The 15,439-nt window shown below is 44.8% G+C and overlaps 1 protein-coding gene across 1 annotated transcript in view; it reads right to left on the bottom strand.

Moving 5' to 3' along the window:
- The window catches only part of RPGRIP1 (RPGR interacting protein 1), a 41,928-nt gene that overhangs the window by 5,511 nt on the left and 20,978 nt on the right, over positions 1-15,439 (bottom strand). The window contains exons 11-12 of the mRNA XM_072724402.1: positions 13,166-13,263; positions 7,879-8,071 (exon numbers count right to left, since the gene is read on the bottom strand). Coding sequence (XP_072580503.1) covers positions 7,879-8,071; positions 13,166-13,263 — 291 coding nt within the window. The remainder of the gene's footprint in view (positions 1-7,878; positions 8,072-13,165; positions 13,264-15,439) is intronic.

Below are 15,439 nucleotides of genomic sequence, written 5' to 3'. Positions count from 1 at the left end.
GCTCCGCCCCCCCAGCTCCTGGCCCCCCAGCTCCGGGACCCCCACCTCCGGGCCCCCCAGCTCTGCCCCCCCAGCTCCGCCCCCACAGCTCCTGGCCCCACAGCTCCGGGACCCCCACCTCCGGGCCCCCCAGCTCTGCCCCCCCAGCTCCGCCCCCACAGCTCCTGGCCCCCCAGCTCCTGGCCCCCCACCTCCGGGCCCCCCAGCTCTGCCCCCCCAGCTCCGCCCCCCCAGCTCCTGGCCCCCCAGCTCCGGGACCCCCACCTCCGGGCCCCCCAGCTCTGCCCCCCCAAGCTCCGCCCCCCCAGCTCCTGGCCCCCCAGCTCCGGGACCCCCACCTCCGGGCCCCCAGCTCTGCCCCCCCAAGCTCCGCCCCCCCAGCTCCGGGCCCCCCAGCTCCTGGCCCCCCACCTCTGGGCCCCCCAAGCTCTGCCCCCCCAGCTCCGCCCCCCCAGCTCCTGGCCCCCCAGCTCCGGGACCCCCACCTCCGGGCCCCCCAGCTCTGCCCCCCCAAGCTCCGCCCCCCCAGCTCCTGGCCCCCCAGCTCCGGGACCCCCACCTCCGGGCCCCCAGCTCTGCCCCCCCAAGCTCCGCCCCCCCAGCTCCGGGCCCCCCAGCTCCTGGCCCCCCAAGCTCTGCCCCCCCAGCTCCGGGCCCCCCACCTCCGGGCCCCCAGCTCTGACCCCCCAAGCTCTGGGCCCCCCAGCTCCGCCCCCCCAGCTCCGGGACCCCCACCTCCGGGCCCCCAGCTCTGCCCCCCCAAGCTCCGCCCCCCCAGCTCCGGGCCCCCCAGCTCCTGGCCCCCCACCTCTGGGCCCCCCAAGCTCTGCCCCCCCAGCTCCGCCCCCCCAGCTCCTGGCCCCCCAGCTCCGGGACCCCCACCTCCGGGCCCCCCAGCTCTGCCCCCCCAAGCTCCGCCCCCCCAGCTCCTGGCCCCCCAGCTCCGGGACCCCCACCTCCGGGCCCCCAGCTCTGCCCCCCCAAGCTCCGCCCCCCCAGCTCCGGGCCCCCCAGCTCCTGGCCCCCCAAGCTCTGCCCCCCCAGCTCCGGGCCCCCCACCTCCGGGCCCCCAGCTCTGACCCCCCAAGCTCTGGGCCCCCCAGCTCCGCCCCCCCAGCTCCGGGCCCCCCAACTCCGTCCCCCCCAGCTCCGCCTCCCCAGTTCCCCCACCCCACCCCCGTGTCTGCGCAGGACCGCGGCAGCCCCAGACCCTCCTCCGCTGCAGCAGCCGGGGCCGCAGGGGTGCGGGGCACGCGGGCCAGGGGGGCGGGGGGCGGGGGGGGCAGCCTGCAGCGGGGGCCGAGGGAGAACCGCGCCCCCAGGCTGCCTCCCCAGCGGCCCGCGCACATCCAGGACCGACCTCAGGACCTTGGTGATGGAGGAAGGAGGAAGTGCGGGCCCGCGGGTCACGGAGTAAGACCCCGGTGGGAACTGAGCCCCCACCCCCACCCCTCCTTACAGTGTGCGTTGTTTTTGTTTGTTTTGGGAGACGAGCAGAAGGAGAGAGAGGGAACCCTAAGCAGGCTCCAAGCCCCCGCGGACCGGGTGGACCTCACAACCTCGGCTGAAGCCAACAGTCAGACGCTTAACGGGCCGAGCCATACTTAAAAATACAATCTTAAAAAAAACTTAAGGAAATTTACCCAAAATACAAAGAAAAGGTAGAGGTAGGATTATAGGAAGGAAATTAAAAAATCAGAACATCAATTCGGAAGTTCAGAAACTCTACTAAAAAAAAGAAAATCAAAAAAAAAGAAAAAAAAAAAAGAAAATCGTGGGGACAAAATTATCAAAGAAATGCAACAAAATTTCCCAGAATTAAAAGCCACAAGCTTCCAGATTGAAAGAGCCCCCTGAACGGCTAGAACAATTAGAGGAAAATATACACATTATTCTGAAATTTAAGAACACTAAAGATAACAAAATGTTAAAGCCTTCTGGACACGTAGAGGTAGCTGTCATACAAAGGCTAGACTCCTGGCGAAGACCACTGACCAACTGCCTTGAAATTCTGAATAACAATGTTTTAAAAACAGATTTCTATGCTTGCCTAATAATCAACTGAATAAAGGAGTAGAATACAGAGATTTCATGCATCATTCTCTCAAAATGTTTCCTTCCAATATATTCTTTCTCTAAAAGACAAAATATGATCCATTAGAAGTGAATCAGAGGATTACAGAGAACCCAGGAGACAGGAAATCTAGAATAGTGAGAATTAAATCAAATTCTCCAAATGGCAGCAGCCGGTAATTGCTGAATGCTGGGCTGAAGAGAGGTCTTCAAGGAAAAACAATTGATGCATCATTTGACAGGTTTGATTATTGGAAAACTTGGAAAGTGGTTAGAGGATGTGAAAAGAACTACAACAGGCATAATGAAAATGGAGCAAATGAAAAATTCATGCAAAATAATAAACAAAAAAGGAAATATAACCATGGCATGCCACTTGGTTCTATAAGAATATTTACATATCCAGGGATGCCTGGGTGGCCCAGTGGTTAAACGTCTGCATTCAGCTCAGGGCTTGATCCCAGAGACCTGGGATCCAGTCCCACGTCAGGCTCCCTGCATGGAGCCTGCTTCCCCCTCTGCCTGTGTCTCTGCCTCTCTGTGTCTCTCATGAATAAATAAATAAAATCTTTTTTTAAAAAAAGAATATTTACATATCCATAATAATGGAGACAACTAGGGTTGGATTAAATGAAAGTTATGATCCAACTATATGGGAGGAAGGGAACATGGATGTAGAGTAAGAGACAAATTTTATGTGCCATGACAGGAAGTGAGCAGATAATATCTAAAACTGGTGTGTTAGGAAATTGCAACAGAAACATTACTCAGAAATATGGAGTTAAATAACAAGTTACAAAAAAATAAAATAAAATAAATAAAATACAAGATACAGCAGAAAAAGTGATAAGAGGTTGGTGGACTGAGAAGGCTGGGGATGACAACGGATTGATTTGTGGAGAAGGAATGGAAAAAAGGGACTGTTTATTTTTTTTTACAAGATTTTATTTATTTATTCATGAGAGACACAGAGAGAGAGAGAGGCAGAGACACAGGCAGAGGGAGAAGCAGGCCTCCCACAAGGAACCTGATGATGCAGGACTCGATCCCAGGATCCCGGGACCACAACTCGAGCCAAAGGCAGACACTCAACCACTGAGCCACCCAGGTACCACAGGACTGTTTAACTTTAATTAAAAATCTTTCTAGGCCTATTTGATATTTTAAAACCATATGCACAATCCCACTTACATCAATGGACAGATCATCCAAACAGAAAATCAACAAGGAAACAGTGGTTTTGAATGACACATTGGACCAGATGGATTTAACGGATATATTCAGAACATTCCATCCCAAAACAGCAGAATACACATTCTTTTCAAGTGTATGTGCAACAGTCTCCAGAATAGATCACATATAAGGCCACAAGTCTCAAAAAATTTAAAAAGATCAGAGTCATACCATGTATCTGCTCTTTTTTTTTTTTCAAAGATTTTATTCATTCATGAGACACACAGAGAGAGAGGCAGAGACACAGGCAGAGGGAGAAGCAGGCTCCATGCAGGGAGCCTGACGTGGGACTCGATCCTGGGACTCCAGGATCACAACCTGGGCGGAAGGCAGGTGCCAAACCACTGAGCCACCCAGGGATCCCCTCTTTTTTTTTTTTTTTAAAGATTTATTTATTTGTGAGAGAGAGAACACACACACAGAAGTGGGAGGGGCAGAGGAAGACAGAATTCCAAGCAGTGAGGAGCCCAACTCAGGGCCTGATCCCACAACCCTGAGATCATGACCGGAGCTGAAACCAAGAGTTGGATGTCCAACCAATTGTGCCACCCAGGTGCCCCACCATCTATCTTTTCTGATCATAATGTTATGAAACCAGAAACCAACCACAAGTAAAAGTCTGGAGAGAGCACAAATACATGGAGGTTAAATAACACACCACTAAACAACAAATGTGTCAACCAAGAAATCAAAAAGGAAATTAAAAGATACATGGGGACAAATGAAAATACAATGGTCCAAAACCTGGGATGCAGCAAAAGCTATTCTAAGAGGGAAGTGTATAAGAATACAGGCCTAACTCGAGAAGCAAGAAAAATTCCAAAAAAACAACCTATAACATTATACCTAAAGGAATGAAATAAACAAGAACAAACAAGACCAAAAACCAGCAGAAGGAAGGAAATAATAAAAAGTAAAGCAGAAATAAAAGAAATAGAAACTTTAAAAAAAATAATAGAACAGATCAATGAAACCAGGAACTAGTTCTTTGGAAAGACGAACTCATCCACAGGTGGGGCGGCGGTACTCAAATAAACAAAATCAGAAATGAAAGAGGAAATTGAAATGAAAAGCAATTGACACCACAGAAATACAAAGGATTGTAAGAGAATATTATGAAAAATTATATGCCAACAAATTGGACAACCCAGAAGAAACAGACAAATTCCTAGAAACAAGAAACAGAAAATTTGAATAGACCAATTACCAAAAAAACAAACAAAAGTCCAGGACCAGATGGCTTCACAGGCAAATTCTACCAAACATTTTTTTTTTCTAAAGATCTTATTTATTTATTCATGAGAGTGTACACAGAGAGAGAGAGAGAGGCAGAGACACAGGCTGAGAGAGAAGCAGGCTCCATGCAGGGAGCCAATGTGGGACTAGAATCCGGGATTCCAGGATCATGCCCTGGGCTGAAGTGTCTTAGTGAAGACACTAAACCACTGAGCCACCCAGGGATCCCCAAATTCTACCAAACATTTATTTTTTTTTAAGATTTATTTATTTATTTATCATAGACAGAGAGAGAGAGGCAGAGACACAGGAGGAGGGAGAAGCAGGCTCCATGCCGGGAGCCTGATGGGACTCAATCCCGGGACTCCACGATCACGCCCTGGGCCAAAGGCAGGCGCTAAACCGCTGAGCCACCTAGGGATCCCTCTACCAAACATTTAAAGAAGTGTTAATACCTAATATCTCAAATATTCCTAAAAATACAAGAAGCAAGAAAACTTCAAAATTCATTCCATGAGGCCAGCATTATCCTGATACCAAACCAGATAAAGACACTACAAAAAAGAGAACTACAGGCCAGTGTCTCTTATGAACACAGATGCAAAAATCCTCAACAAAATATTAGCAAACCAAATCTAACAATACATTTAAAAAATCATTCACCACGATCAAGTGGGGTTTATTTCCAGGATACAAGGGTATTTCAATATTTGCAAATCAGTCAATGTGATACATCGCATCAGTAAGATCATTTCAATAAATGGAGAGGAAGCATTTGACAAAGTACAATATCCATTCATGATAAAAACCCCTCAACAAAGTAGGTTTAGAGGTGACATTCTTCAACATAAAAAAGGCCATAATGGAAAACCCACAGCGAACATCATAATGGTGAAAAACTGAGAGCTCTCCCACTAAGACCAGAAACAAGACAAGGATGTTCTTTCTTACCACTTTTATTCAACACAGTATCGGAAGTAGTAGCCACAGGAATCAGATAAGAAAAAAGAATTAGGGCAGCCCAGGTGGCTAAGTGGTTTAGCGCCACCTTCAGCCCAGGGCTTGATCCTGATCCTGTGTTCTCCTGAATAAATAAATAAAATCTTAAAAAGAAAAAAGAAAGCATCCAAATTGGTAAGGAAGAGTAAAACTTTCACTATTTGCAGATAACATGATACTATGTATAGAAAACCCTAAAGACTCCACCAAAAAACTATTAGAACTGATAAATGAATTTAGTAAGGTCGCAGGATACAAAATGAAAAACAGAAATCTGCTGCTTTTCTTATTCTTATTCTTATTCTTCTTATTATTATTATTTTCAGTAGGCTCCACACTGGGCTTGAACTCACAACCCTGAGATCAAGACCTGAACTTAGATTAAGAGTCAGATGCTTAACCAACTGAGCCACCAGGCACTCCTCATTGCATTTCTATGTACAATAATGAGGTAACAGAAAAAGAAATTAAGAAAGCAATCTCATTTACAATTGCACCAAAAATAATAAAATATTTTTTAGGAACAAATTTAACCAAGGAGATGAAAGACCTGTACTCTGAAAACTATAAAACAATGATGAAAGAAATTAAAGAGGACACAAACAAATGGAAAGATATTCCATGTGCATTGATTGGAAGAACAAATATCGTTCAAACGTCCATGCTATCCAAAGGAATCTACAGATTTATTGCAACCCCTATCAAAATATCACCAGCATTCTTCACAGTAAAATAAATATTACTAGAATCAATATTCCTAAAATTTGTACGGAACCACAAAAGATCCGAAATAGGCCAAATAATCTTGAAAAAGAAAAAGCTGGAGGGATCACAATCTCCAAGATTTCAAGATACACTACAAAGGTGCAGTCATCAAAACAGTGTGGTGCTGGCACAGAAACAGACACATAGATCAATGGAGCAGAATAGAGAGCCCAGAAACAAAACCACAATTACATGGTCAATTGATTTTTGACAAAGGAAGCAAAAATATGCAACAGAAAAAAGTCTCTTCAACATATGGTGTCAGGAAAACTGAACAGCTACAGCAAAAGAATGAAACTGGACCACTTTCTTACATCACACACACAAATAAACTCAACATAGATTAAAGTCTTAAATTTGAGACCTGAAACCATAAAAATCCTAGAAGAGAGCACAGACGGTAACTTCTCAGACGTCGGCCATAGCAACTTCTTTCTAAACATGTCTCCTAAGGCAAGTGACATAAAAGAAAAACAAACTACTGGAACTACATCAAAATAAAAATCTTTGGGGATCCCTGGGTGGTGCAGCGGTTTGGCGCCTGCCTTTGGCCCAGGGCGTGATCCTGGAGACCCGGGATCGAGTCCTGCATCGGGCTCCCGGTGCATGGAGCCTGCTTCTCCCTCTGCCTGTTTCTCTGCCCCTCTCTCTCTCATTCGCTGTGTCTCTAATAAATAAATAAAATCTTTAAAAATAAAATAAAAATAAATAAAAATAAAAATCTTCTACACAGCAAAGGAAAAAATCAACAAAATTAAAAGGCAACCTTGTGAATGGAAGAAGATATTTGCAAATGACACACCCTTTACAGGTTAGTACCCAAAATATATAAAGACCTGATATAACTGAACACTCAAAAAACAAATAATCTTATTTAAAAGTAGGAAAAAAAATAAAAAATAAAAATAAAAAAACAAAAAAATAAAAGAAGGGCACAAGACATGAACAGACATTTCACCAGATGTCCAGCAGACACATAAAAAGATGATTAAAATCACTCACCATCGGGGAAACGCAAATCAAAAGCACAATGAGATCTCACCTCACACCTGTCAGAATGGCTAAAACTAAAAACACAACCAACAGCAAGTGTTGGCGAGGATGTGGAGAAAAAGGAAATCTCTTGCACTGTTGGTGGGAATGCAAACTGATGCAGCCACTGTGGATGGATCTAGAGGATAGAAGGGTGAGTGAAATAACAATGAACACCAGAAAAAAAAAAGAGACAAACCAAAAATTCGGACTCTTAAGTATGGAGAAGAGGAGGGTAGGGGGATGGGTGAAATAGGTGATGGATTGCAAGGGTGTGTGCACCACGAGGAGCGCTGAATAAGGTATAGATTTGTCCCACCTTATGTTGTGCACCTAAAGCTACTATAACACTGTATGCGAACTGTACTGGAATTAAAATAAAAAACAGTAAAATATTTTAAAAACAAAAAATTAAGTAAGACCATATGCATATATCACTTTGATAAATAAAAGAAAATGGCTGCCTCCAGCCCGTTGGCTGGGCTGGGCAGGCCTGAGCCCTCAGAACCGCCTCCCAGCCAATCACAAGGGATGCGTCACCTTTGCTGAAGTGGAAGTGGATCTCTTCTCCTGCCCTCGGTTTCCTCAGGGACACCGGAGTCTCTGTCTCTGACAAGGGCACATCGCAGAACTTGTACTCTACGTACACCTGCCTCACAGTCTCATCACCCATCACTTCGGCCTCTGGGTTGAAGGCCAGGGAGATAACTTCAACGCACATCTTCTCCGAGTCCTGACAAGGAAAACTCTTACTTATTTCCTATAGATTAGCGATGCTCCATCTGATTAGCACGCTACCCTCCCGGACGCAACCTTAGACATATTCCGTCTAACGGAGCTTGGGAATGGGCGAGAGGCAAAGCTGCCCCCAGAGCCTCCCACCCCACAGGTGCCTGCCAGGGGGCCAGGCCTTCGCCCCCGCTGCGGAGTTGCCGCCGCGGCCCTGGCCTCGCTTTCCCCACGCCCGGTGCCCGTTTTTGTATTAGGAACACCGGGAGTTCCTTGCAGTTCCAAGAAATAAGCGGAGGGCAGGGTTACGGCCCTGTCATGACACACAAGGAGCATCCGGGATGGCCCCAATGGCCCCGGCTGGCCCTTGTCATCTGGGAGCGCTCTCCGGTCCTGCAGCTTGCCGGGCCAATACCCTCACTTCTCCAAAGATCTACCCCCACCCCAGTCTTTTCTTCTCTTGAGAAGCAAGCAGAGCTCTTGGGCCTTCTAGGAAGCTCAGAGGCCGTGTTTCTCAATAAATTCACATCAGAACCATGATGCGGCCCTCTCGGCAACCCTCGCACAGCCCTCCTACCATCCCCGCCCAGGAAACACCGGCTCTGCACAGTGTTCCCCAAGTGTGGGTTTTGACACTTATGGGTCAGCTAGGTGGGTCTCACTAGTGATTTTTTTAAAGATTCTTTTTTTTTTTTTTTAAGATTTTATTTATTTATGCATGAGAGACATAGAGAGAGAGAGGCAGAGACACAGGCAGAGGGAGAAGCAGGCTCCACGCAGGGAGCCAGACATGGGACTTGATCCCGGGTCTCCAAGATCCCACCCTGGGCTGAAGGCAGCGCTAAACCGCTGAGCTACCAGGGCTGCCCAAGATTCATTTATTTATTCAGGAGAGACACACACACACATACACACACACACACACACAGAGGCAGAGACACAGGCCCAGGGAGGAGCAGGTTCCCTGCGGGGGGCAGGGGGGGGCCGCAAAGCGGGACCGATCCCGGACCCGGGGATCACCCCCTGAGCCACCCAGGAGTCTCTTTTTATATAGACTTTATTTTTGAGTAATCTCTTCCCACGGCCTGGGGCTCAAACCTACAACCCCCTAGCCAGCCAGGTGCCACAACCCATTCTATTGCTAATTATTATTCAAATTTTCTTTGTTGTATTTAAAATCAACAAATACCTTATTTCTTTGTTCACTGATTTACATCTGTTTTCCCTCAGTAGAATGTAAGATTCAAGAGTGAAGGGACCAAGTCTGGCTTAGTCGTCATCTTGTGTCCACAGAGCCTGGCAAATACTAAGACATCCCGCAATTACTAAGGACTTAACAACTCCCAGCGCTGCCCTGAGGCTTTGGTGAGTTAATGAACGTCAAGTACAGAGCATTAAAGTTCAGTCAGCGTTGCCCACTGAGGTCTGTCTAAATAAAAAGTCACATATTATTTTAACAAAATACTGATCAGCAGCTAAGAGAAATGAACTAGAAAAAGCTGAATATATCAACATGCATGGACTCCAAAATGTTACTGATGGTAAATGCACATTTCAGAATAATGTACACCAAAAAAGAAAAAACACTCAAAAAACTATGTGAATGGTACATGGCACCTGCCTGTACATTTTTTGTGCAACTGTTTACAAATCTTTAGTCATCTCAAAATAAGATGTTTTTATTTATTTATTAAATATATTATTTATTTACTCATGAGAGACACAGAGAGAAAGGCAGAGACACAGGCAGAGGAGAAGCAGGCTCCCTGCGGGGAAGCCGATCCCAGGACTCAATCCTGGGACCCCGGGGTCACACCCTGGGTCCAAGGCAGAAGCTCAACCACTGAGCAGGTGCCCCAAAATAAGAAGGTTTTTTTTTTTTGAAGGTTTTAAAAAGAAAAACATGTACTGTTTAATATCATTCATAAGAAAGCAAAAAAAAAAAAAGCTCAAGTATCATCTCTGGTCCTACAACCCCTCGATCTTTATGCATAGCTATTCTGAAATATAATAATGATTGAGTATAGTTGACTCTTGAACAACAGAGGTTTGAATGACATGGGTCCTCTTATATGTGGATTTTTTGGGATAAATCGGTACAGGAGCACCCGGGGGCTCAGTCCCTTGATTTCAGCTCAGGTCGTGATCTCAGGGTCATGGGACTGAGTCCGTGTGGGCTCTGTGCTCAGCTCTGAGTCTGCTTGTCCCTCTCCCTCTCTCCTCCTCCTGCTCCTGCAGGCATGCTCTCTCTCTCTTGAATATTTTTTAAAAAATACAGTACAGGGCAGCCCCGGGTGGCTCAGCAGTTTAGCGCCGCCTTCGGCCCAGGGCGTGATCGTAGAGACCCAGGATCAAGTCCCGCGTTGGGCTCTCTGCATGCAGCCTGCTTCTCCCTCTGCCTGGGTCTCTGCCTCTCTCTGTGTCTCTCATGAATAAATAAATACAATCTTTAAGAAAAAAAAAATACAGGGATGCCTGGGTGGCTCAGCGGTTGAGCCACTGCCTTTGGCTCAGGTCGTGATCCCCGAGTTCCGGGATCGAGCCCCACATTGGGCTCCCTGTATGGAGCCTGCTTCTCCCTCTGCCTCTCTGTGTCTTTGCCTCTGTGTGTGTGTGTCTCTCATGAATAAATATTTAAAAAAAAAGAAAAGAAAAAAATACAGTACAGTACTGTAAATCTTTCTTCTCCCTATGATTTTCTTAATGACATTTTCTATAGCTGACTTTATCGTAAGAATACAGCATACAATACATATAACATACAAAATACAAGTTAATCAAAAGTTTATATAATGGGTAAGCCTTCTGGTCAACAGTAGGTTATCAATAGTTAAGTTTTGGGGGGAATCAAAAATTGTATGTGGATTGTCAACTGTGCCAGGGATCATGTTCCTAACCCCCATGTTGTTCAAAGGTCAACTCTATGTGTCTGTGCTATGATTCTAATTTGATGATAACACTAAGTTTTTGCTAAGTAAGCTCAGTTTTCTTTCTTTTTATTTTTAAGAGAGTAAGAGAAAGCAAGTGCAAGCAGGGGAGGAGCAGAGGGAGAGGGAGAGGGGGAGAATCTTAAATACACATCGTGCTGAACGCAGAGCCCAGTGCAGGGCTTCATCTCACCATCCTGAGAGATCATGACCTGAGCTGAAACCAAGTCGGATGCTTAACCAACTGAAGCACCCAGGATCCCCAGTAAGCTCAGTTTTCATACTTAGTTTCTCCAATAGCATTTTTGGATGCACAACAGTATTCTAAAAAGAGATCTTATTGAGGAGCCTTTAATTTTGAATAATATTTTTTTTTTTATGATAGTCATACAGAGAGAGAGACAGAGGCAGAGACACAGGCAGAGGGAGAAGCAGGCTCCATGCACCGGGAGCCCGACGTGGGATTCGATCCCGGGTCTCCAGGATCGCGCCCTGGGCCAAAGGCAGGTGCCAAACCGCTGCACTACCCAGGGATCCCTGAATAATATTTTAAATGTAATATGTCTGGCTTGTAGTTAAAAAATTTGCTGACCAGCTGACGGCTTTTCAGGGTGATCTGAGAGGTGGCTTAGTTTAGAAACTTTGCAGATCAGCTCTTCTGCTAGCTAGCTCTCTATCCTGGACACATCAGTTAATCTTCTTCACCTTTATGATCTCTAATGTGTTATAGTTCTGTTCCAACATCTTATGGCTCTGATCTATCTTATAAGCATTTCTCAAGATATTAATTATGTAATGGCGAAAGAAAAATAAGACAGGTAAAAATTCAGAAGAAAATACACTTAAGTATTTGCTATCTTAACTGTTTAGGTCTACTGTTTTGTTTTGTTTTGTTTTGTTTTGTTTTAAGATTTTATTTATTCATGAGAGACACAGAGAGAGAAGTAGAGACACAGGCAGAGGGAAAAGCAGGCTCCGTGCAGGAAGCCCCATGTGCAACTCGATCCCAGGACCCCAGGGTCACACCCTGGGCCAAAAGCAGAAGCTCAACCACTGAGTGACTCAGTCCCAGGTCTACTGATGTTGAGTGGTTTCTCCTCACTCCAATAACCTTTCTGACTTTCAAGGAAGAGCTTTCTGACCTTTCCAAAAAGCAGCAATAATTTCACTTTTCTGAATTCTTACAAACCCTAGAGTTTCTATTACATAATCCAACCACTGGATTTGAGGTCACACTATACTCATATTGTTTCTAATGAAGCTCATAATCCTCAGTCAGATTTCAATCTTTCAGTCACTCATTCAACAAATATTTTTGGGCACCTACAAATGTATCAGAAAGCACTCAAGAGAGTGATTGTTTCCTACCTCACTTATAACCCCACAAGACTCTATTTTTTTTAATATTTTTTTATTTTATTTTTTATTTTTTTAAAATTTTTTAAAATTTTTATTTATTTATGATAGTCACACACAGAGAGAGAAAGAGGCAGAGACACAGGCAGAGGGAGAAGCAGGCTCCATGCCCCGGAAGCCCGACGTGGGATTCGATCCCGGGTCTCCAAGATCGCGCCCTGGGCCAAAGGCAGGCGCCAAACCGCTGTGCCACCCAGGGATCCCCCCACAAGACTCTAATACAATGATTGTTAAATATATCTGTGGATATTTAGTCATATATATATTTATGTGTATGTATGTATTCCAGTTAGTTCCACAAGAGATCTGAGGCTGAAATATTTGATAAATAATTACAATTACAGGTTTTAAATGTTAGGCCTAAAACTTTGGAAACTGAATGCTCTCTCTGAGCTTGCCCTCTTTTCTAGCCTCCACCTCCCAAAGTAAGCCTGCTTTCCTTAGGTGGATTTAAGAAATGGGCATCACTCAAGCTGGACATGGATCACAGCACACAATGAAGGAACCAGGCAAGGGATCCAATAAAGAACAGAAGGATTGAGGCAAGTCCTCATTTATATCCAATCAAGACTGTGATCCTTCCAACAGAGACTGTATCGAGAGACTTCCATTCATTCACAATGGAAATTTAACTAAATAGCTTAAATTTCTCATTGGGCTCATTAACCCTGGATTATTTTCACCTATGTGGCCATTAGGCACAATGTCATTATTTACAACCTTGTCTCATACGTAGTGATTATCCCAGTACTTACTGCCTTAGGACATTTCAGAGATACTGGTGTCACTATGTCATCACTATCTGTAGTTTGTGCTTCACTGGCTTCAGAAGCTTGTTCACAGGATTCTTTATCTGCAAGAGAAGAGGCTGGAGTTACAGAACTATTTCCAAGCACCCTATCTTGCCCAGTACCTACATCTGCGATCCACTGTCTGGGCACAAGTTCTGAGTACCTAGATTTTGGCTTCATTTACTGAGATTCAAACCCTCTTTTTCAAAGATTCACTGATTCAGAAACCTGACAAATAAGGAGCTTCCTTTTGGAGAAAAAAAAAAAGAAAGAAAGGGCAAGAAGAAAGAATGGAAGGAAGGAAAATAGAAGGCTGGTCCTTTTGTATGGGCTGGAGAAAATGACCAAACCAAGAAAAAGCAATGTACAATCAGGCTATTGTTAAATTGAGTTGTCTTTTTACTGAGTTGTAAGAATTCCTTACTGATTATGGATACAAGCCCTTTATCAGAAATGTGATTTGCAAATATTTTCTCCTAATCTGTAGCTGATTTTTTCATTTTCTTAATTGTGTCCTTTGAAAAGCATGTAATTTTTATTTTGCCAAAGTCCACTTTATCAATTTTAAATTTTTTTTTTTTTTTTTTTTTTATGATAGTCAGAGAGAGAGAGAGAGAGGCAGAGACACAGGCAGAGGGAGAAGCAAGCTCCATGCACCGGGAGCCCGACGTGGGATTTGATCCCAGGTCTCCAGGATCGCGCCCTGGGCCAAAGGCAAGCGCCAAACCGCTGCGCCACCCAGGGATCCCCACTTTATCAATTTTTAATTTTATGGATCATGCTTCTGATTCATATCTAAGAAATAGAATAAGGTCAAACAGTTTATTATCTGATGTTTTCTTTTAGAAATGCTATAGTTTTGGTTCTAATATTTAGATTTATGATGTATTTTGGTTGATTTTTGTGTATGGTGTGAAATAGTGGTCTAAGTTCTTCCTCTATGTGGATATCTAATTGTCCTAGCACCATTTATGGGAATTAGATATCCCCATTGAATTGTCCTGGGACATTTGTGGAAAATCAATTGACCATAAATGTAAAAGTTTATTTCCAGATTCATAATTCGGTTCCACTGATCTGCAAGTCTATATTTATGCTAAACCACACTGCCTGAATTATTCTATCTTTATAGTAAGGTTTGAAATCAGGTAGTACAAAAATTTCAACTTTGTTCCTTTACAAAGTTGTTTTAGTTGTTCTAAATTATTTGCATTTTTTAAAATATTTTTTTTATTCATGAGAGACACACAGAGAGAGGCAGGGACACAGGCAGAGGGAGAAGCAGGCTCCATGCAGGGAGCCCAACATGGGACTCAATCCCAGGTCTCCAGGATCAGGCCCTGGACTGAAGGCAGCGCTAAATCACTGAGCCACCGGGGCTGCCCATGATTTTCTAAATATAAAATCATGTCATTTGCAAATAAAGACAGCACTGCTTCTTTCTTTACAATTGGTAGGACTTTAATTTTTTTTTCTTGTCTTATTGCAATGATTAAAATCTCTACTACAGGGATCCCTGGGTGGCACAGTGGTTTGGCGCCTGCCTTTGGCCCAGGGCGCGATCTTGGAGACCCGGGATCGAATTCCACGTCGGGCTCCTGGTGCATGGAGCCTGCTTCTCCCTCTGCCTGTGTCTCTGCCTCTCTCTCTCTGTGTGTGTGCCTATCATAAATAAATAAAAATTTTAAAAAATTAAAAATAAAATAAAATAAAATCTCTACTACAATGTTCAAACATGGTGGTGAAAGCAGACATCCTTTCTTTGTTCTCAATCTTAAGGGAAAAGCATTCAGTCTTTTACCACATGGTAGGATGTTAACTACAGGTTTTGTTATGCTTTATTAGTTTGAAGTAATTTCCTTCTACCTAGTTTGGTGAGAGTTCTATCAAGAATGGGAGTTGGGGGGTGTGGGGGTGGCTAGGTCAGTTGAGTGACCAACTTTTGGTTTCGGCTCAGATCATGATCTGATCATGGGATTGAGCCCCATATCATGCTCTGCCCTCAGAACAGAGTTTACTTGAAATTCTGTCTCTCCCTTTCCTTTTTTTTTTTTTTTAAGATCTTATTTATTCATGAGAGACAGAGAGAGAGAGAGAGAGAGGTAGAGACACAGGCATAGGGAGAACAGGCTCCCTGTGGGGAGCCCAACGTGGGACTCGATCCTAGGTCTCCAGGATCACATCCTGGGCCAAAGGCAGGTGCTAAACTGCTGAGCCACCCAAGTGTCCCTCTCCCTT

The sequence above is a fragment of the Vulpes vulpes genome, chromosome 10 (genome assembly GCF_048418805.1).
Source record: "Vulpes vulpes isolate BD-2025 chromosome 10, VulVul3, whole genome shotgun sequence".
Classification (NCBI taxonomy): domain Eukaryota; kingdom Metazoa; phylum Chordata; class Mammalia; order Carnivora; family Canidae; genus Vulpes; species Vulpes vulpes.
This window is presented reverse-complemented; position numbering and strand designations above follow the sequence as displayed.